This window comes from Armigeres subalbatus, chromosome 3, assembly GCF_024139115.2.
Source record: "Armigeres subalbatus isolate Guangzhou_Male chromosome 3, GZ_Asu_2, whole genome shotgun sequence".
Classification (NCBI taxonomy): domain Eukaryota; kingdom Metazoa; phylum Arthropoda; class Insecta; order Diptera; family Culicidae; genus Armigeres; species Armigeres subalbatus.
The window spans coordinates 11,336,833-11,358,627 of record NC_085141.1 but is presented as its reverse complement, the minus strand read 5'-3'; the positions used below and the strand labels follow the sequence as shown (position 1 = coordinate 11,358,627).

At 39.4% G+C, this 21,795-nt stretch overlaps 1 protein-coding gene and 1 long non-coding RNA gene across 2 annotated transcripts in view; one reads left to right on the top strand and one right to left on the bottom strand.

Moving 5' to 3' along the window:
• LOC134223747 (E3 ubiquitin-protein ligase MYLIP) overlaps positions 1-10,464 on the top strand; it is a 21,558-nt gene extending 11,094 nt beyond the window's left edge. The window contains exons 2-4 of the mRNA XM_062702940.1: positions 8,296-9,098; positions 9,168-9,722; positions 9,794-10,464. Of these exons, the coding sequence (XP_062558924.1) occupies positions 8,296-9,098; positions 9,168-9,722; positions 9,794-9,923 (1,488 nt within the window). The 3' untranslated portion in view covers positions 9,924-10,464. The remainder of the gene's footprint in view (positions 1-8,295; positions 9,099-9,167; positions 9,723-9,793) is intronic.
• LOC134223750 (uncharacterized) lies at positions 3,652-21,795 on the bottom strand. The gene is made up of 3 exons (XR_009982704.1): positions 21,684-21,795; positions 4,164-4,955; positions 3,652-4,095 (listed from the first exon to the last, which is right to left on the bottom strand). It is a non-coding gene; the product is annotated as an uncharacterized LOC134223750 (long non-coding RNA).

Here is a 21,795-nt window from a genome sequence, read left to right as displayed (position 1 = left end):
TTCTCAAATTCGCACAAAGTATCTCTTTATTCAATAATAAGCGAGCCACGCAGCAGGAAGACGCCGACTGCAAACCAACAAGAATCCGCCCTCTGTTTACGCTGACAGTGTAGTACAATCGCGAAAAGAGAACAGCCTGATAGCCGTACTTATCTTGTTGGACAGTTCGTTCGGCCCGCTTTTGAGGGGCAATTCGCCCAGCAAGTGTTGAATAATACAACGAAGTACCATGCGATAAAACTTCTACGCAGTAAAGAAATTGAAAACAAACACTCCCAGCCGATTTTTTCGCAATGATAGGCGGTTCAAATTTGAATAAATAGGTTGAGTTCATTGGATTTTACAAAAACACATTGTGTCGCAAACAAAAACAACATTTCCAGCAGGAAGCTATATTGCTGCGTTTGGCAATCAATTGCTAGTCGCAAACACCGAGGCGTTTGGAAATCTGATAACCATCAATAAGCTATGGCGATTAATGCATTTGAACGGCACCAAGTGCTTATCGTTAATTCGCAAAGTACGGCTACAGAAACTAAAGGACAAAACGCCGTGAACGGCTCAGTAACAAAGCTCCAATTGATAGCGATGATAAGAATAGCAGGTTATAAATATATCACGTGTCATCAATCAAACCTCGTCGTCACCCCTGATGAGAGCAGCAGAAAACCGGTAAATTTTGAACCTGTTCGTCACAGAACGGCCAGGCGGCCTCTGCGCAAGGTTATCATTTCAATGAACAATGTAATTACTGGCTGATAGGAAGCTTCGCCGATTGAGTCCAGTTGTAAACAGAATACGAAGCCACATGTGTACTGCAGAAATCTCAATGCCCCTTGACCGCATCGAGCTTCTGAACTAAGGAAGTCCGGTTACTAATGAGTCACTTCGTACTTCCATTCTAGAGCATAGATCGACCATTAGCCTATCAGCGCTGCCCCTCGATGTGCGGTGTCATATCGAACAGCCGCGTGGTAATTGAAGTAGAACAGCTATGCACTACTCTCTAGTAGTAGTCAGCAGCGTTCGATATGATCTTGGTGCAACGGACTTTGCCCGCCTGCGGTACCGCCAACGAGCGTTCAATTGGTTAGCACGTGCTTACCCGTATGATCGATGCGTGTCGTTCGGAGCGTGATCATCAACAGAACTATAGCTCACTCGGTTATCCAATTAATGATCAATTGCGCGGTCCGTGTTCACAGACAGATGATCATTTGAACTTTGATAGAAGAACCGCCTCAAACTACCGTCAATGGGGAGTGGAGGAAGCATTCCGAAAACCGTTCTGGACAGATGATATCACTCATCGTCACCGATCACGCAAACAATGATATGACTTTGCTGTCGACCCGGCAATAATTGTTTCTGTGCGGCTGAACAGTACGTGATCGGTGGCAAGCAAAACCACACCGGCTCGCAATGCAATATCTACAAGCTCTGCGAAAAGCGAGAGCAGCAATTTCAAGAGTTTTGTTTCGAGCTAAAATAGCGAATATATCGTTTTTCTTTTCGCTTCAAACCGGGGGTACAAAGTCCAACGGCGTACAGATACAGACATACTTTTCGCCGATCGGTCCAAAGTCCAAGCCGTGCTCGTGCTAACAAAAAAAAAATCATAAAGAGCTAGTTTCTTTTGGATGTGTGAATTTTTGCCTTTTTTCTGCGTCTGTGCCATCGTAAATGTGATGGGTTTTATGGATGTGTAGACTAACGCAGACAGACGTCTGTCAGCGCTGAGTGAAGAGTACACCGGGAAAGCGATGATCGAGAGGTAGGGTGGAGCCTTTGCACCTGTTTGAACAGCCGGATTCGAGGGTACCAGGGACCGCGATGATCGCGATTTGTATACCGTCATTGTATGTTAACATATCAGCCAGAATGTCAGATCTTGTCTTCTACAATTTAAATTGATTGTTTTAATAGCAATTATTTATTTACATTACTAACTAGTCAAGCAGAAGTCGAATAACATATCTGGCAAACTCGATTCGAGTGTATCTGACAGTGTCATTTGGAAAAATTAATTTGACGTAATACAGCTCGTGTGACGTTTTGACGTCAATTAGCGAACGTCTAATTAAAAAGCATTGCAATTAGCGAAATTCCGACGTGCCAATAATTATACGCACTGTGGTTTGTAGTTTATAAGGAATAATAAATAGTAGATCAAATATTTTGATTGATCGAATCCCTCGGGATCATGAAAGTAATTATTTAGCGTGTTATGTTTAGTTTTGACAGGTTCTTGTCGTGTTTTTGTACGCTTTTAAAAAGTTGCGAATTGCATAATAGATTTTCTGTACTAAAACAGGATACTTTTAGTTATGCTTAAAAGACGCGTTTAACAATGCATTGACTATTGTACTTTTCAAGAATCAACGATTTTAAATTTTTCCTCTATTAAATTCTTCTTCTTGTCGTCAGAAAAGGAATAAAAATAAAGGAATTCAAACGAAACCGCAAAAATGCGAAAATGTAAAATGCGAAAAAAATCCGGTGAGTACTTTGCCTTTACTCCCGTGCAGAATTTTCATTCGCTATGTGACACACATTTATGTTATTTTCCCTCACCCGGAACTATGGTAAAAACAACTCAAATTTGGCTTCTTGTACGAATTGAAAATTGAGTTCTTTATTGGAATTACTGTCGTCGGGCTTGACAATGCAATAGATCAAATGGGGGTGAGAATAAGTCAATGTTTCAACTACTTAGAAAGTCGAATCAAGTACACTGAAGATGGCCTCACTGTCGAGGTCGAAATACGTATTTATAAAGTTAAAATCATATTGGGTAATTAAATGGGATAGTACCAACTCATCTTATGGCAAGTACTTAAAACGCTTGTAGAACAGATTGAAAATGAATCTGGGAGCAAGCAAATTAAATTATAGGAGAATATTTTGAACGATTTTGTCACCCGACCCTCTAAACTGAGAGAGCGATGACCCATGATCACCTCGAACGAAAGTACATCAAGTTTTCCAATCAATTTAATTTATTTACTAGGTATGTTTTATATTGGGATAATAAAATTTCACAATTTATGGGAAATATTTAAGCATGAATAAACGAAAACCTCGAATTAATCCACCTAGTAGTGATGATGATGTTCGCGATACAATCGTTACACTTCACAACCAACAATAATTGCCTATCCTATGGCGTTCACAAACGCATCACAAACGTAACTAAGTGGAAATTTCACCATTTTCTTCAAATAACCGGTCGTTGTTAAAATCTAGACCAGATCAACTAGAGTTTGAGGGGTTGATAGTTCGGTTTCCGGGTTTTCTATAAAAAGTTTGTTTTTGAAGAGAAATTATAGCCTTTCGGGACTGTACGAGGAATGCAAAAAGTGATTCAAGTTCGAAAATAGGCTTCTTAGTCATTAACCAAAATAAAGTGCTTGGAAAGTGACTCACGTAGATTATTGAATCTGAATGACAAAGCTGTTATGTGTTTAACCGCCACTTATTGGACTGTCTTCATTATGATACAGATAACAAATTGCAAACGTATCAGAATGTTGGGCAACGGTGAGTACTGGTTCGAATTTTCCATTTGCTGTCAATGTCTTTCCAAATTCATCGCTGACTAACAAAATAAGACTGTTTTACTTTTGTTTCATTGATTTGCTTTATAAAAACTGCTCATTTTTTCAGAACGTGCACCAAACAAAATATTTAACCTTGATTTAGAGTAACACTGCAAATGGTTGAGAGCTTTCATTGCATACATTTAGGGATTTGAAATCTGTTCTGTCCTGTCTGTCTGATTATTTTGAAATATTTCTGTCAAGAAATCCAAGTATGGGTGACTTGTCTAAATAAATTTAGAAACACTTACCAGAACAATAGTAGGGCTGAAATTGAAAACCTTGTGTTGCAACATGTTTGATGTGTCTCAATTATTATTTTCCTTTGGGCTGCGCGAGTGATCCTTTGCGGATCAGAAACGGTTTCCGATATCCATTATAGTCACACAACCATTACGATAAATATTCGTTACTCACTCGATTACAGCATTCATATAAAATTAGTTGATGATCCGGATAAAGTTGCGGATTATCGTTCTAGTGGATAGCCACAGTACTGAAACGAAAAATCCCAAAGATAAAATTAAATTTTTGTATTAGACATAAATGATGAAGCTAAATTACCGGCCGTTGAATCATTTGGTTTTAATTTCGTCAGTAAATGGTTTTTATTTTAAGCCGTCGATGCAGTATGTGACTCGTTGCCGTTTTATATCCAGCTAGATTACCCAAGATATGTGTTTCATCACAAGCGTTTATCGTTACAGATGATAGGCCTTCGATGTTGGTTTTTGTGAATCATTTTGTAGTTCTTCTGAGTTTAAGCATCTTCAAAAACGTGATAATGCAATGAATCATTCCCATATTATCTGCATTATAGTAACGGCTGTTTCTTTTTTCCAAAAAGGTGCAGGTTATTTTCTGGTAAAACTCCAGCAACGGTATTTTTGAAATTGTCTCCTTCAGCCATAATTTCTGGAAAGATACAACAATGAAGGTGAATTGCTCAAACACGTTGTTGAATCACCCAGTTTGTATTTCGGCGGCTGGGTTGCCTCATTATTTGGTTTTGAGAATAATCTCACTAAGGCGTGCCAGTGTTGACTCTATAATAAACAAATTGCCACTTTTGGATGCCAGTAAATGATGATGATTGTTCCGCCATGACATACACCTTTTTGCATTCCAATTTCAATTTAATCGCTTTTGCTAATCTTGATCCTAATGCCTTTTTTGAAGTTCGTCTATCAGTTCTATCACACGTAACAATCCTGGATTGTTAATAAGAAAGAAGTCATCACATTTTGCTCAATCAACCTAGTTCACAGGATACTTTTTTCTGGATGCTTTCTAGAAAATAACTTGCAGTTTTTTTTCTCGATCATGATGATTGATGCTCATGGCTCCTCTTCAAACCTGTAATGAAACCAGAAAATCGATAAATTAATAATAAATCACAACCACCCTACCATTTTCCCCAATGAATACAACCAAACTGCCAAACCAAAAACCACCACCTGTAGATATAGAGTAGGGCAGGGGGGCCGCCAGTCAGTGAGGACCGTACACCGGCACCAGAATAGGAAGGCAACACAAACAAACAACCCGATGATGGTTTATTTAATTGATATGCGCCGTCATATGCGAAAATTTGCAAACCGGTTTTACTCGATCGCGGACATAGTTCTATTTGCATTAACACTGCTCAAGATGTCGAAAATGTCATGTCGAAAATAAACAAAAACCAACCAAGCTATGCTGTGTTTAACGCCCCCGGCAGCTTGTGTGACACATAAACACATAATGGCCGGTGGCTAATGATACGAAAATGGTTTCTACCAATCCGACCCATTACAGCCCAAGCTATTAGCCATTCAAAACTAGACCCCGTGCATCGATTACGAACCCCAAAAAAAGCTAAATGATTATTGACACGAGCATGCTTCATCGTGTGTAGGCCGTTGTTGGCCACCGTTGTGATGAAGACTCGGCCTACGGCTTATTACATGTTCAGATTACGAGTTTGGTTTGTGTTATGATGATGAGCAAAAAAATGTGCCTAATTGCCCTCACTTCACACTTTAGTTCATTAATGCTGTACGGAACTTTGAACCTCATCATTATGTGTATATTATATGGGTTTCCGGGTTTCAGAGAAATCGGATAAATGGACATCCAAAAATATCTTATTATTGGTAAAGTTCAAGGAGCTACGATATCTTCATTTTTGTTGCCTGCTGTTCTTTTGACTGGGTTCTTTGGCTGCACATAATTTAAAAGTAGATTTCAAACAGGTTTTATCGAGAACTCAACGTTGACCGAGTAGCACAGTTTATGTAGCCTGAAATTAGTCTCAATGTCAGTTGTTGAAAACAGATTCATCAAATTTGTGCAACCAGGGTGACTAAAGATCCTGTTTATGGCTCTTGTTCCTTGAGCTAGCATTGGTATTCTAAGAAAAAAATATAAGAACATTCCCAAAATTTCGATGTTTACTCCTGCTACATTGCTCAGCAATTATCGTTAGATGAAAAGTTATTTCGGTAGGACCCTCGTTGCAAGGTCAATTAACGTTCCGCGTCGATTGGAACGAAGGCAATGGTCACATTAGTCAAACCGAGCTCCGATGACGATAACAAAGACCACCGTTGGCTGTTGATTGCCGTAGCGGCCATAACGCGACGGGGCTGGTAATCAAACAAGATTGTGTCAAAGCAAACACTTATTTCAGCTTATCTTGTTCGCGTCTTCAATTCGCTCGGTACGCCTCCATTGGCCAGGCTAGGCTGTTATCTTTTTAACAAGCACGACCAGTCGTCTGGGCAGTATTGTATGAGTGATAACCAAACAGATCGATAAATATTTGTATTCATATTGGAAAACATCATTGACCCGTAATGCTGGGTAGACACCTTAACGTGGTGTGTTACGGGGTAAGATCTACCACGGTTACATTGCCAGCTACAGGCAAATCCTGACCCAACGATTACCTTCCTCATTATCCAACTCCGTGGTACTTATGAGGGTGTCGCTAAGTCGGTGGCCTCTCGTTAAGTAAGTACTACATCAACACTTCCTTCCTCTCCCTAGTTACGGTGAAGATGGGCGTGGCCAGGAGTAGTAATCCTCATGCTTTTGTTATTTTTGTTTAAGACTGGAATCAAGGACCACTCCCCTTCTTGATTTCTGATAGCATTCTAGATAAGGATCTCAAAAGTAAAACATGAGTATCACTAGTGTCCAATCTACGAATTACACCGTAACAATGCTAATGCTAATGCTAATGCTAAAATATTGGAAAACATCATTATATGAAAGTTGTGAGAAGCAAAGCAACAAAGAAACTCGTGCATCACACTTTTAGATGAAGAACGACAATTTATATACCGAATTCTCGACTAAATATCTAAAACTCTCCGCTGCTAAGATTTATTGGGATTTTAAAAGATTGAATTACATGAGATTGAAGAGAATAACGGTTCAACTATACCGACAGTAATCTTGACAAACAGTTTTAGTAATTAAAAACAATTTATTTTTTGTTAAATATCTTGGCTGTTGTTTCGAAATGGATAAATAGCTATCCAATTTGCGAAGAAGAATCCACGTGTCTTGGAGGGACTCTAACCCTCAACCTCCTACTCTCTAGATAGGCGTGATAACCCTTACACAACAAGACCACTTAGAGGTCCCGTTTGCGGAAAATTCATCAGAAACAAAAAAATCAATTCAATCAAAGTAAATTGCCTTTTCCGGGGATTAAATCACTCGACTTGGACATTAATTTACAATGTTATGATAACTCGTATGTAAATATGTACATTATGTGACTTTTCTTAGCAAAAGAGAATAGTTGTGTAGACCAAATACGATTTAACTAGTCGATTATTTAGGTTTCCAGCTGTATTGCCGGTTATCCTGCCGTTTTAGATAGAAATACCGAAATGAAATATTGTGAGGAGAATGCCTCTCGGTTACCCATTGCATTGTTGCGAGTCTGGTATGCTCGTCCGGATCACGACAAAGTTGCAACCAATGCTTTAAACATGTTATTAACTACACGCGCCAAAACCATCGTCGATCAACCCGCCTTAAAAATGTTAACCCGATTAAGCTGCATGATACGACATAATTTTAAATTAGATTTTATTGACCTAGTCGTATCAGGGTAAGGCCAAATTCCGTAAACAACAGCATTGATATCTATCTAATAAATCAGGTTAGCTCTCGCGTGTGCAGTGATTGAACTGGTGTTCAGGGAAAAACATTTTCAACTACTTACAGTTTCTAATCAAAAATTACTTTGAGAAAACAAACATAAACAGGGGGAGACGATTCAGTCAGTACTATTTATGTTTGCCTTGCCTTCTAAATCTAGATAACAGTCGATATTTTTGAAGTTACACTTCAAGAAATAAAGCCCTATCTATACGACCCACTAACACCCATATCGTCACGGTTAGGCTATTGGCAAGGTCGGCCAAAAAGGCGGCTAACGAATGGTTAAATGCCTTTCAGATCGTCCTAAATTTAGAATTCGCTTTATCGACGCTCACGGGGAGAAAAACCCAAAGCCGGTTAAGTCGCATTAATTGTACCACATTAACGCCACGCCTGGGGAATTCCGTCTACTGAAAAATGCCCCGCCATGATTCAAAGGTAGCGGCTTTAGATATCCAAAATCCGGGGGCTTGTACAACCGCATGATAAAGTTAACAATTTCACCAACATCGTTTTCTTTCTGTTTTCATTCAAGGTGTGCAACGACCTCGGAATCATCTGCGAAACCGACTACTTCGGGTTGATTCCGGTCCGCGACAATGACAGTACGGATATTGACGAATGCAACGCCAAGCAATGGATCAACCTTCGGAATCCACTAAGTCTACATGCCAACGATCGGAACCACCCGATTTTGCTTTCGCTGCGCGTCAAATTCTGGGTTCCAGCGCATTTAATACTGCAGGACAGTGTGAAGAAGCTTTTCTACATGCAAGCCCGACAGGAGCTTCTCGATGGTCACATCAGTGCATCTAGCTGGGAGAATGCAGCGCATATTTCTGCACTGCTACTCCAAGCTGACGGCTACCTGTACGACCCAAATAAAGTCTTTGCCAACTTGTCCGGTTTGGAACGAGGTAGCCCGCTAAATACGGCTGATCGTCGTCAACTGAGGAGGCCGTCGAAGCGAAAGTGCTCAGAATCTGAAGTCAAACGAGGAAGCATTGCATCGGCGGTCGCACCGGATGACACGAGTCCGGAAACCGTACCAAAGAACATTTACCAGGCCTACACTGTGCGACCGAAGTTCGAAGATCTCGAACCGGAAGCCATGCCAGAAAACTTTATCCAAATGATCGCGAAGGAACACGAAACTCTCAATAAGATTAAAATGGCTGCTACTTCTGCCCAGTATTGGGTCCTGGAGGAAATCTCATCCCTGAACGGATATGGCGAAGAGGTGTTCGAGGGTATCACAATCACCGAACAGTCGGTACGCTGCAAAATTGGGGTCAGTCCTCATGGATTAACCATCACAAAGGACGATGAAAAATATAGGTAAGTTAGATTATTCAGTAGTAGCCTAAACAGGTCCAAGATGCTAACAGTTTTATTTCTGTTTTGCAGCGTTCCATTTACCGCAGTGAAAGCCGCAAAATCGATCAAGCGATCGTTCCGACTGACGTACATGAACGAAGAACACGAGGAAACTCATATAGAGCTTAAGCTGCCGAACCATCGTACGGCAGCCTGTCTTTACCGAGCGATCACAGAAAAGCACGTTTTCTATTCCTGTGAAACTGTCCGACCGGTAGTAACGACCCAGTTTATTCGTGATCTCAAAGGTACGATCGTCTCAATGTTCAACGAAGATACCGAACTCGGAAAACGCTACGTATTCGACATACAGCGAACCTGTCGGGAAGTTTACGACAATTCTCGACGGGTTCTCCACGCGCGTGGTATAGAAATCAGCAAAGTACAAAAAGAGGGCCCTCAAGCTCAGGCCGAGAAATTAGATCAACAGCTGGCAGATGAAGTTGAAGAAAGCAGCAAACTTGAACGATTAGTCGAAGAACGGTTGACGGAAGCGCTTACTTGTGTCATCTGCGCTGACAATATAATAGATTCGATGTTCCTTCCATGCGGGCACATCACTGCATGTCGGCAATGCGCAGAACAGTAAGTCCAAGCCATTCTCAGAAAATCTTTTGAATGCGTTTCTAACATCTTCATCACTTTTTCTTCAACAGATGCGATCGCTGCCCACTTTGCCGAGCAAATATCGAGTGTGTTAACAAGGCTTTCCTACCGCCAGTGATGCGAACCAGGAGCCACACAGCTTCCTCAGCTGCGTCAGTGCAACCAATCGAAGCTCAGTAGAACGTGGTAGAATCCTTATCGCCCGATCTTCATTTTACCACAATCTAACCACATTACCATTAGCTTTAACGAAAAATACGCACAGCCCTAAGCTGTTGTTTTTGAAAAATCTTCATAATTTAAGTTGCTAGATTACTAACGTAATGCAAAAATGCAAACCAGGTGATATTTACTTTTAGTTACTCTATCCAATAGGGGTTAAATAAACTGCTTTTTAAAGTTGTTGATAACCAAATAAAAACCCCATATCATAATCAAGCGAACTTATATAGTCATATATCAATGCAAATTAATCAGCGTAGAATCATAGAAGAGAGTGAAGATGGTCGAATGAAATTAGACTTTAGTAAAAGGCTCATGAGCTCCTAGTGAGATGCGTAATTTTAGTGATGAAAGTATTGTTTCTGTTGAGTATTTTAATTCCAAACCCCTGAATACAAATATTAGTCCCCGTATGACCTATGTGTAAGATCATATTATCTGTACCATTAGAATGGCCCGTAAAATACAAATTTAATTTGTTGTTATTGAAAAAACTGAAGCATAGAAAATGTTTGATGTAACAACATAATGTCCGAACTCCACTTACAAAATTTGAAGATATGATGATTGCTGAAGGTGAATTGGACCGTTACTACGGACTACGTTACTCGCTGTACAATTCAAAGTGTCGATTGATTACCATCTAGAATCACTTACAACGGGTCGTTGACCCACATTCTGGCTCTAGATGATAAAATTCAATCATGATTTTTAGAAATGTCATATTTGGTGATAACAAATATATAATAGCAAGCAGGATTAAATGTTATCTACGATAGTCAAACAGAAGAACTACCAACGCTATATCTATATGATATAGAATCTAAAAAGCTGTTCATGAAGGCGAAATTCATGTCGAGCTTTACAAATACAAAAAAAAGCAGCCGCATCAAGGAATGTACCAAGCAGTGTTGGTAAAATCACTCATAAATCTCAATCAACGAGCGCTCTCGTGCGAACGAAATCGTCTGCGATTTCAAAGGAATGCATCACGCTTGAATTTTTCATGCTAAAACGCATCATTTCACTCATTTGCCAAAAAATCATTTTGGTTTAAAAACGCATTTGAAATTAATTTGGGGGCAATTTATTGCTTGTACATAAAAGAGTGTCTAATATTTTATGCGACAAACGTCAATTCACTGTTTTTAACGAAGGAGAACATGGATGATTGGATGATTCAACTCATCCATGAGTTTTTAGATGCTGAGTTGGGTGCGTTTCAACTCACGCTTGATTTGAATCATCCATGAGTTTTGAGATTTTGAGTTTTTATCAACACTGGTTACCAAGTTATTCTTAAAATATGTGAGGCTGAAGATCTGTCTATCGGATGCTTGACGGTCTTATAGGTTCAACTACAAGAAAGGCCACGAAGTGAAGTGTCAATTGCAGAGGTAATACTGGTTGAGGAGTACTGCGTCTGCATTTTTCGTGAGGCCTAATCCATTACAGATCAGATATATACCCTGCGAATAACTTGGGAGTACTCACATTGAAAATCAACGCAACGGTGAACAGCGGTGAACGATTCAGTGAAAAGAAATGAGCTGTGGCAGATGATGTCTGAACATGTTTTTTTCGGCGAAACTGATTAGGATAATGCGTGCAACACTTAATGGCTCACTCATATTGTCCTAAGCACCTCTAGGGATACATTGGACCAAAAATAAAGATCTCCTTCCTGGACAGCTGCTCATTTTAGCCTCAACCTGAGCCTAGATCAGATTTCTTCTTTCATTCCTTTATTTCCTTATTGAGGTTTGGTTTTGTTGCCTCGAGCACCTTGGTCTGCCTCTGCTGCGATGTTCTCCCGAATTCACGTACAGATTTAACGTTTGAGTTGAGTTATCTACTGGATATTTGGATCTCCATGTTTCGTACACTCACAAATGCAGCTCTAAGCTTTCTTGTTCCATGCTCCTATGTTGATCTTGATTCCACCGTCCGACGCCAACTGGCTGCCAAGAAATGGAAAGTTTTCGACCATCTCCACTGCTTGCCTGGCTACCGTAAAGTTGGAATGGTTGTTCATGTTGACATCCAACGATTTGGTCTTGTTGATGTTTATTGTGAGACCCGCCGTAGAGGAGCATTCGTTGAGATTCATCTTACTGTACATATCAAAGCAACATCACCAGCCAAATCGAAGTCATTTAGGTGCTCCATAGTTGTAGTCAGTCAGAGCATCTCACGGTTTGTTACACAGCCAATCACCATGATCTCGTAAATTACTGTGAGGAACAGTAGCAGAAACGGAATCCCTGCGAAGTGCTCGAACCGATGTTTCAGCTGATCAGTTGGGTCGATAAGTAACTGACCTGTCACGTCTTTCACTGAACTTCACGGATTCCTGCTTTCTCCACTCAAGCGGCGTGAGATGTCATAAAAGAGACGAAGGGAGTTCACCCACACTCGGTTGTCCAGTCTGTACTAGCGTTTACCATCCTTCTCTACAGCCGAAGACCGTTGACGGCATTTTGGCTGCTCTGGTTCTTGTCCGCTATATCGCGGTCTTTTCGTCACTACGCTAGACCTGTGCACCGCCATGCCACACCGCCGCCGACGACACTTATTGACGTTCATTTGACATTTGACATTTGAAGCTTTTTTCAACAGATTTATGAAAGGTTTATTGATAACAATAAGAGCGCCAATAAAACTGAGCAATTAGCTTGGTGATTGCTATCATAAGTCCGCAATAAGAATTAGATAAATCCAAGAAGCATGGAAATTGTTACTTGGGAGTCCGTTGCAGCATCTGTCGACGCATAGCCGACCGTTTATTATGAATTAAAAAACCCAACATAATTCACTGAAAAGAGATACTGCCTTTCTCGTATTTAGCCAAGGCACTAACCTTATAAGGTTCAATCAAGGGTCCAATAAACCATTTTCTTAATAACTGTTAAGCGCCACGGCCGATCATCACAAAATTCAATAGTGATCTACAACCCCATACCACCTTTCGAACGCAACTTGTTGCGAGAAAATAGGTTAATGATTACTATATGAAAAGTTGTCTTATGTTTTACTAAGCTTTTGTGCACACACATGCATACACACGGACAGACAGACCTGTGCTCAGTTCGTCGAGCTGAGTCGATTGGTATATAACACTATGGGTTTCCGAGGCTTCTATAAAAAGTTCGTTTTTGGAGTGAAATGATAGCTTTTCGGTACAACTTTGTTATACACTTACTTATGGATCCTGTACACCTCCGGTGGTGCAAAGGGCCGACTTGAAAGATCTCCATCCTGAGCGTTGCCCGGCTATCGCTTTAACCTGTTGCCAGTTTAGATTTCGGTCGACTTCTTTTATTTCTTTATTGAGGCTTCGCCGCCATGAGCCTCTGCATATAGAATATAGAAGTCTTTGTTTCGTCCCACTCCGAAATTTTTTTGGTCATTCGCTTAGCGTTATAAACCAAAGTAAAGCGATCGAAATGGTGAGCGCATTACGTATTTCAAAGCAAATTAACTCTATTTTGTGATTCATAATTGAATGCCACCGTAGCGGTTGCCATTTAACTTTTATTTTCACTTTTCAAAAGGGTTACTTATTTCGGTTGTCGGCACCCCGGTGGTTATCAAGGGAAATCATCAGATAGGCAATAATATTTTCAGGCTATACGCCAATTTGTTAGCAAAACCAACATTTTTTTAAATTTTGATAAAATGTGTATAATGTACTTAAATTACAGAGAACAGACATGGAGGCTCGAACAAAATTTCTTGCAAAACATGTGTAAACAAACACACCGAACCGCAACGCCATCGACGTCGACATTGCAACTCACAATCTCATTTTGACAACACGATGGCGCTGGTATGCTTTTGCAAGCATAACAACAATAGCGCACAGTGGCATTTTTTGATGATGCTAGCGCTGAATTTGCACGGGATAACGGCGACATTCCAAAGTTATTTCAAAATGAACAGTCAAAAGTTATCACAACATGGCGAGTGCAGCTTCAACGTCTGTTCTCTGTGCTTAAATGTAATAAATTTCATTGCTATTGACACTATAAATCTTGATCTTTCCAACCATAACGCTCCCACTTCATTGTTTTTCATTTCAATTGTTGTTTAGGGTGCCGTCAACCGACAACTTTTTTTCAAATGGCATAAAATCAACGCTTAACAAAATTGGTAATAAAAATTTTCCAATAGGTGAAATAAAACAAATCTCTCCACAAGTTGTTAGCCTATGCCTATTGGCTTCCATTGGTATGCAAATATTACCACATTGTGCAATTGGACGAAAGTTATGGACCCAAAACAAAAGGGTACCGACAACCGACCATACCGATATATAATAGAAGGGAGTGTCAAAGGGAAGGACATGTTAATGAAACGAATGTTTTTACATACCTACACTGAGATGAAATCACCATTATATTTTATGTGCGTTAATCATATAAAAAAGATCCGATTGGAGTTACCACGACTTTATGTGCTGCATTTGAAATCCATTTATCAACTAGAATATTTAATAACCAACTAAATGCAATATATAGGTGATCTATTTATATGCCATTGGAACTGCCAATGAATTTTATGTGCAATGGTCGATAGTTGATAACTATCAATGCCTGCACATGAAACTTAATAGAAAAATATGATAGACATTTTTCTGGTGGAATGTTGATGGCTGGATAAAATTTTCCTCTGGCTACAAATTGTAGGCGAATTCAGTTTAATATCTTTAATATTTACTGATAAGTTTTAATTTTTCAGTGATATCTCGATTCCTGCCGTGCGCGCACCGTGGATTTACACTTTTACCTGCATTAGAGGCCCTTTTCGCGTTCGGTATCACGAGAAAAATGACGTCCGGAATACTCCTTCTACCCGGGATGAAATCGACTTCGAGGCGGAGCGCCGCATCAAAAATAGAATTTTCGTTGCATCATGCAAACCGGAACATCTATGGATTCTGGCTAAAAAGCAATGACCACCGTAGTTTATTTGTCCGATCGCTTGTTGTAACTCGTTTCTGCTCGGTAAGGTGGAGGAGACTCCGAAGAAGTGCAAGGATATCATAAAAGCTGCACGATCTTTCTGACAGATCAAAAGTATACGCATCCTTTGGTGATGATATCAAGGAAGAAGTTATGACCTTCTAGCGGATACTTTCCCTGCAGTGGCATCCAGGAATTATCATCGTGTCATCAATCTACCTAGCTAGTGAGCTCCGCAGATTCACGGTTTCTGATTGAATCAGGAAGCAGCTTGATTGAAGTGGTGTTCGTGAAGACGAGATAATGAAAATTCTGGAGGACAATTGTCATCAGCTGCTGTATCTGTACGCTGAACCATTTCCAGGCACTCGCCACCTAGGGAATCATCGCCACCGTCAACATTTCCTTGGTGTCGAGAAAAGACCCGTCCAATGTCAATAATCATCACGGATAATTTCTCTCACTGTGGAAAATACGAAACGCAACCACCATCCTACAACTTTACGGAACTCCCTCCTTCGAGGCCGATTCTACCGATCCCAACCTCCTCTGAGCCCAGCAGCACTACCCACATTCGCACTCGAACAGTTGGATACTATCCACCGTCCGGACCTATAGGTCACTGAGGTCACCTAACCTCACTATTTTGACAGGTACTGGTCCTGTTGTTTACGTTTCGGACTTAGAATTTTTTATGATCCAAATTAAATCTGCATATTTCACGATGTTGAAGACATTTCGTACATTCTGCATTCAAATATTGGTAATTATCGATAAGCTTAGGTAATTAACGATCAGAAAATCCAAAGAATGATAGAAGTATCTCAAAATTAAAATAAAGTCGTCTGTAAACAACAGGACCAGTACCTGTCAAAAGTCGTGTGTGACGTCACTGTGCAATGGAGTATAGATGCTTTACTGTATCAAGTTTTTATTTTTCATTTTTTGTTGGTGGTGACAATTTATGGAAACTGTGCTGATTTATTCTTACAGCAGAAAATAAAATAAAAATTACATTGTGGTTTTTTGTATTTTTTATAATCAAGAATTAACTGAACATTGATGCATTTGGTTTATGAAACAGGACACATGAATAATATTTACAGCTGCACTTACAATATATTAGAAAAGTTCATTAGATTATATTAGATGTGCTCTCATTTTATGTATGCGTTGCACATAAAATCTAAGAGCCACCAAATTTTCAAGTTTTATGTGCACGATTCATAAAAATTATTTGCAAAGCTTGATTGCAAAAATATATGTGCGCTGCACATAAAATTTAGATGGTAATTAAGCTCAGTGTATGTTAAACGCAACATTTAAACCAAATTTGGAACACGTACTCTCAATCCTAAGGGGGCGATTATAGAGGAGTTGGAGGGTCATGGGAAAAAAGCCATAGGTGGTTACGGGGCATGGGGTTTATTGTTTAGAAAACGATCACTTCAGTAAAACTTCTGAACCCCTTGACCGATATCCTCCAAAATTGGGACAATTGGGACAGGTTAAGCATCAGTACGTCAGGCGTGAAAAACGTAAGACATAATGTACGATAGGCTTATCGGACATTGGGCATAGGGGTCTTTCAATAATGACGTAACAGGTTTATAAAGACAGAATCACCGAATCAGTTCACATTCTTTAGTTAAGTTATTTGAGATTGTAAAATTCCCTGGAAACCAATTCCAAAAAATAAACATTTTCCCGGAATTAACATATCCCCGAAAATAACATTTTTTCAAGCATTTTTCACAAGTATCATATCCTTGAAAACATGTCTTCGAAAATGGCATTTCGCCCGAAAATGACAATTCCTCGAATAAGCCATCCCTCAAAAAAAAAAATCCGCGAATATAACATTTCCCCGAAAATGACAACTTCTTAAAAACGATATTTCCTCGAATATGACATTTCCCAGAAAATAACAATTCCTCGAAAATGACACTTCTTCGAATATTACAGTTTCTGTAGACATCTTTTTCTCGGTAATATCATTTCCTAGAATATAACAAGAATTTATTTTCGGAATTAATGTTTTTAAAATTCCGGATTGCAGACGAAGTCAAGACAAAATTTTCAAAACGACTTATCTGCTTTTGTAAACAAAGATTTAAACACTCACAAAAAACTCCGCATTATATTCATGAGTTCACACATGGATTTTTGCAATTGGGTTAGCGAAATGGATTCCATAGTTTCGACACATATATTCCATGCGCCCACATGCATTGCATGAGTGTTCACACATACTATCCATGTGGGACATAGTATCCATGTGTGAATTTGTATGCAAATAAGTATATGCCGACACATGATATGCATATTTTAAAATACATGGATTTTTGCCATAAAGTATGTGTCGATTTTCCTGCGTGAATGACGATTTGACGAATCTGATAGCTCTCCCACGCAAACCAACACCATCTACAGGTAGCGGAAACCTTCACCTACCTATTGATGGTGTTGGTTTGCGTGGGAGAGCTATCAGATTCGTCAAATCATCGTTGGAATATTTGTTTACAAAAGCAGATAAGTCGTTTTGAAAATTTTGTCTTGAAGTGTCATCCTTGTTTGTAACCTTCGATGGATTGGAGCAGTGCACAATAGGAAAAGAGGAGGTATTTTTGGCCAAAATTATGAATCCTGCAATAAACAGTGGTATTCGTCATAAAAACATAGATAGAAAAGAAAAATATTTTTTCTGAGCCTTCAATTTTCCGCATAGTATCGATTTTTGTCATATTCTAAAAACCAACGGAATTTGGTCACTTTTTGGCTTGCAATAAGCCTGTTTGATGCTGGATAAAATACTAATGATCATATAAACTGTATATTCGTGTCACAGACAAATGCACGCAACACAGATTTTCTAAAATGATCAAAAAAGCACTATCAGCTTATGGTGTTGAAAATTCACTGAGTAGAACTTAATAAACCAACAAAGGAGGGTAGAACAGATTCAATTAGCGTCATATTGTGACATCAGCGAAATGCAAATGCAATTTTTTTTCATAATTATAAAAAGGTATTGTGCCAAGGAGTTATTCAACACACTACTCATCCAAAACATTATGACATTATGATTATTATCTATAATTCACTCCTATAATGTAGTAATGTCAAAATTGTAAATTTTGAACAACTTCCCTTCTCACTGCGTAACGCTTTTTATATGATAGATGATTTTTTCTTGAAATATGCGCAACGTTAAGACATAACCCTCCCCCTTAAAATGTTAAGTAAATTGTGTTCGTCATCAAATTCAATTAAAGTGGCATTATTGAGTAACTCAGATTAAAATTGAAAAATAAGAAGTTTACCAAAACACCTGATTAATCCCTCAGCGGTAATGTTGTCTTTCTCGTACATTATAATGTATTTTGGCCATAACTTTAAGGCCCCGATCCAGCCTATTTTCAATAGGAAACAATGGAACAACGTTCTCTGACGAATGAAACTTGTTGCGAGTAAATCGGTTTAGAGTAAGTGCTTAAAAAAGAGTTAAGATCATTTTTGCTCACATACATACAGACATTCACACACACGTACACACAGACATCACTTCAATTCTTCGAACTGAGTCGATCGTAATACAACACTATTTGTGTTTAGGCTTTTTTTAATGCTTTTAGATCATATAGATCATATAGCTTCTACCAATACTTAGTACACGAGAAAGGCAAAAATGGGTAATTTTTAAAATTCATGTATCTTACAAAAAAAAAGGTTTCATGAGTCTGTCAATGGCGTGCGAATAAAGACAGCGCCATCTCCCGTCATGTGCAACGACCAACAAGGGAATTTGCTGACAGATAAAACTGAAGTGGCTGCCAGGTGGAAGCAACACTTCGAGACTTTGTTGAATGGAGGAAGTGACGGTGCATCGGTGAACAGAATAAATATTAGCAACGATGGACAAGCTGTGGAGTCACCTACACTAGATGAGGTTAAAAAAGCTGTCAAAGAGCTGAGAAACAATAAGGCTGCGGGGAAGGACCAGCTCCCGGCTGAACTTCTCAAACATGGCAGTGAGCAGCTTTATGAAGTTCTGCACCATATTATGTCGAAAATATGGGAAGACGAGGAAATGCCTGCTAGCTGGTTGGACGTCCTCATTTTTCCTATCTTTAAGAAAGGGCACAGACTGGAGGGCGCCAATAACCGAGGAATAACCCTCTTTAATTCGGCGTACAAAATTATGTCCCGTATTCCGTTCAACAGATTGAGACCGCTTGAAGAGTCCTTCGTCGGCGAATACCAAGCGGGTTTTCGTGAGGGCCGATCAACGACGGATCAAATGTTTACCCTGAGACAAATCCTTGATAAATTCCGGGAGTACAACTTGCAGACACATCATCTGTTTATTGATTTCAAGGCGGTGTACGATTCAGTGAAACGGAATGAATTATGTCAAATTATGCTTGAACATGGTTTTCCGGCAAAACTGATACGGCTGATTCGTATAACGTTGGACGGATCGAAATCAAGTGTAACGTCATTTGTTACCTTAGATGGATTAAAGCAGGGTGATGCACTCTCAAACCTACTGTTCAATATAGCGCTCGAGGGAGCGATTAGGAGAGCTGGTGTGCAAAGAAGAGGTACCATTATCACAAAATCGCATATGCTCCTGGGATTTGCGGACGATATCGATATTATCGGAATTGATCGCCGTGCCGTGGAAGAGACTTTTGCGCCTTTTAAGTGGGAGACAGCGAGGATTGGACTCACGATCAATACCAGCAAAACGAAGTACATGGTCGCTGGCAATCAACGTGGGTTCATTAGTGGTGGTGGTAGCGAAATAGTGCTGGATGGTGAAAAATTTGAAGTGGTAGAAGAATTTGTGTATCTTGGAACATTAGTGACGTGCGATAATGATGTTACCCGCGAGGTAAAAAGGCGTATTGCAGCTGCAAATAGGGCTTATTACGGACTTCGTAACCAGCTTAAGTCCCTTAGTCTGCAAACGAAAAAAAAAAAACTCGCGCTGTATACTACTCTGATTCTTCCGGTGGCTTTATACGGCCATGAGACATGGACGTTAAAGGAGGCTGATCGGAGAGCTCTCGGAGTGTTTGAGCGTAAGGTGCTGCGGACAATACTCGGCGGTAAAGAGGAGAACGGTATCTGGCGGCGTCGCATGAATCACGAATTGTACCAGGTGTATAAAGGGCTGGATATTATTAAGCTTATACAACACGGCAGACTACGGTGGGCTGGTCACGTTGTTCGTATGCCGGAAGAACGTCAAGCAAAGATAATATTTAGTAGAGAACCCGGAACAGGCCGCAGGCTTCGTGGAAGGCCGCGTACACGATGGCTTTTTGCAGTTGAAGAGGACCTGAGGGCGCTCAATGTTCAGGGCGACTGGAAGCGATTGGCCCAGGATCGAGTACAGTGGAGAAGGATACTCCATTCGGCGTAGGTTCATCGAAGAGCTGTAGCCCATCAAGTATCAAGTAAGTATCTTACAAAATGGTGAATTTGGGCAGAATTTTTTTCATGGTCAAAGCTTAAGAGTTCAATAGTGTAGTGCATGATGTTTTACTGCGGGGAATTGCAGGGTACCAAACTGTTTTGTTCGTTAAATATTGCGTAAAATATGCTTTTACAAAACTACTAAAAACTAATTTCTGGACGGAGCTATTATTACAATATTAAGCCTATTGCATAGATCTGTTTAAGAGCTTTGTAACGATATATAAATATGTTACTTTTGAGACGAAAACATGGCAAAGCTGTCCGTTTTTCCAAAAAACGTAAAAATATCATTTCTAGGAGGGGCTAGTTTGAACGCCCCCCACTCCTCCCTGAAAAATCTAAAAAATAAAAATAAAAAATGAAAAATATATCAGAATGGTAATTTCAACTGCATCGCTGTTTCCAGTGCATGGTTGCGGATAGAGATGGAGCTGAAGTAGTGCTTGATGGAGACGTCTTTGAACGTTTGAAATAGTTAGAAAACAACAGTGTGTAAACATCTGCAACCGTTCATTTAAAAATGTATTGTACGTAATTGACAATTGTTTTGAGATGGCGCAACGATCTTTGTTGTGTAAAACGCAACCTAAATGTGACTGTCAAACATATTGGCTGCGTTCGACGATTGCTTATCAGTTGAGTAGATGGCAGTAGTGAGCCAACGTATACATCAATTCAAAAGTTTACATTAGATTCTCAATATTTGTTCTAGCCTAAATATCTGTTATTTGTGGTATACTGCCAAAAATATTTATATATTTATGTTATGTGTCTTCGTTATACATTTTTGCAATAGGTCCACCCTAATATAATCGATACAGAACCACACATAAATTAAATAATTGCTGATTCGAGACCAAACCTAAAGTTTGTTTAGATTTAGATATTTATGTCAAGAAACTAAAAGAACGTTTTGAAAAACAATTAAATTTAGCTGTTTAAAATTTTAATTACTAACGAGAGAGTGGAAAAAAGTACATGTTCCCTACTCAGTATTTCCTAACATTTTGCAAGTTCGGAATACTGGAAGAAATAAAAAAACAGGAGCCACGTATTAAACCAAGTATCAGCAAATTTTGACTGAAATTTTTCAATTTTTACACCACAGTGCACTCAGAAGCTTCAAAATGACCGTTTCTTGCCTTCGAATCGAATATGGAACCCGGCGAAATCAGCCATTTGCCAGCCAATTATTTTCAAACATGTTTAGGTAATTATAAATTACAAATCAATGCAGTATATCAAGATACTCAAAAGAATGGCTTACCATGCTTATTCAATGCACTCCACAATAGGTAATTACGCATATTAAATGTAATATCAATCGATTACTTTCACTTTCCAAACCGCCATATTATAAACAAAATGCTCACCAAATC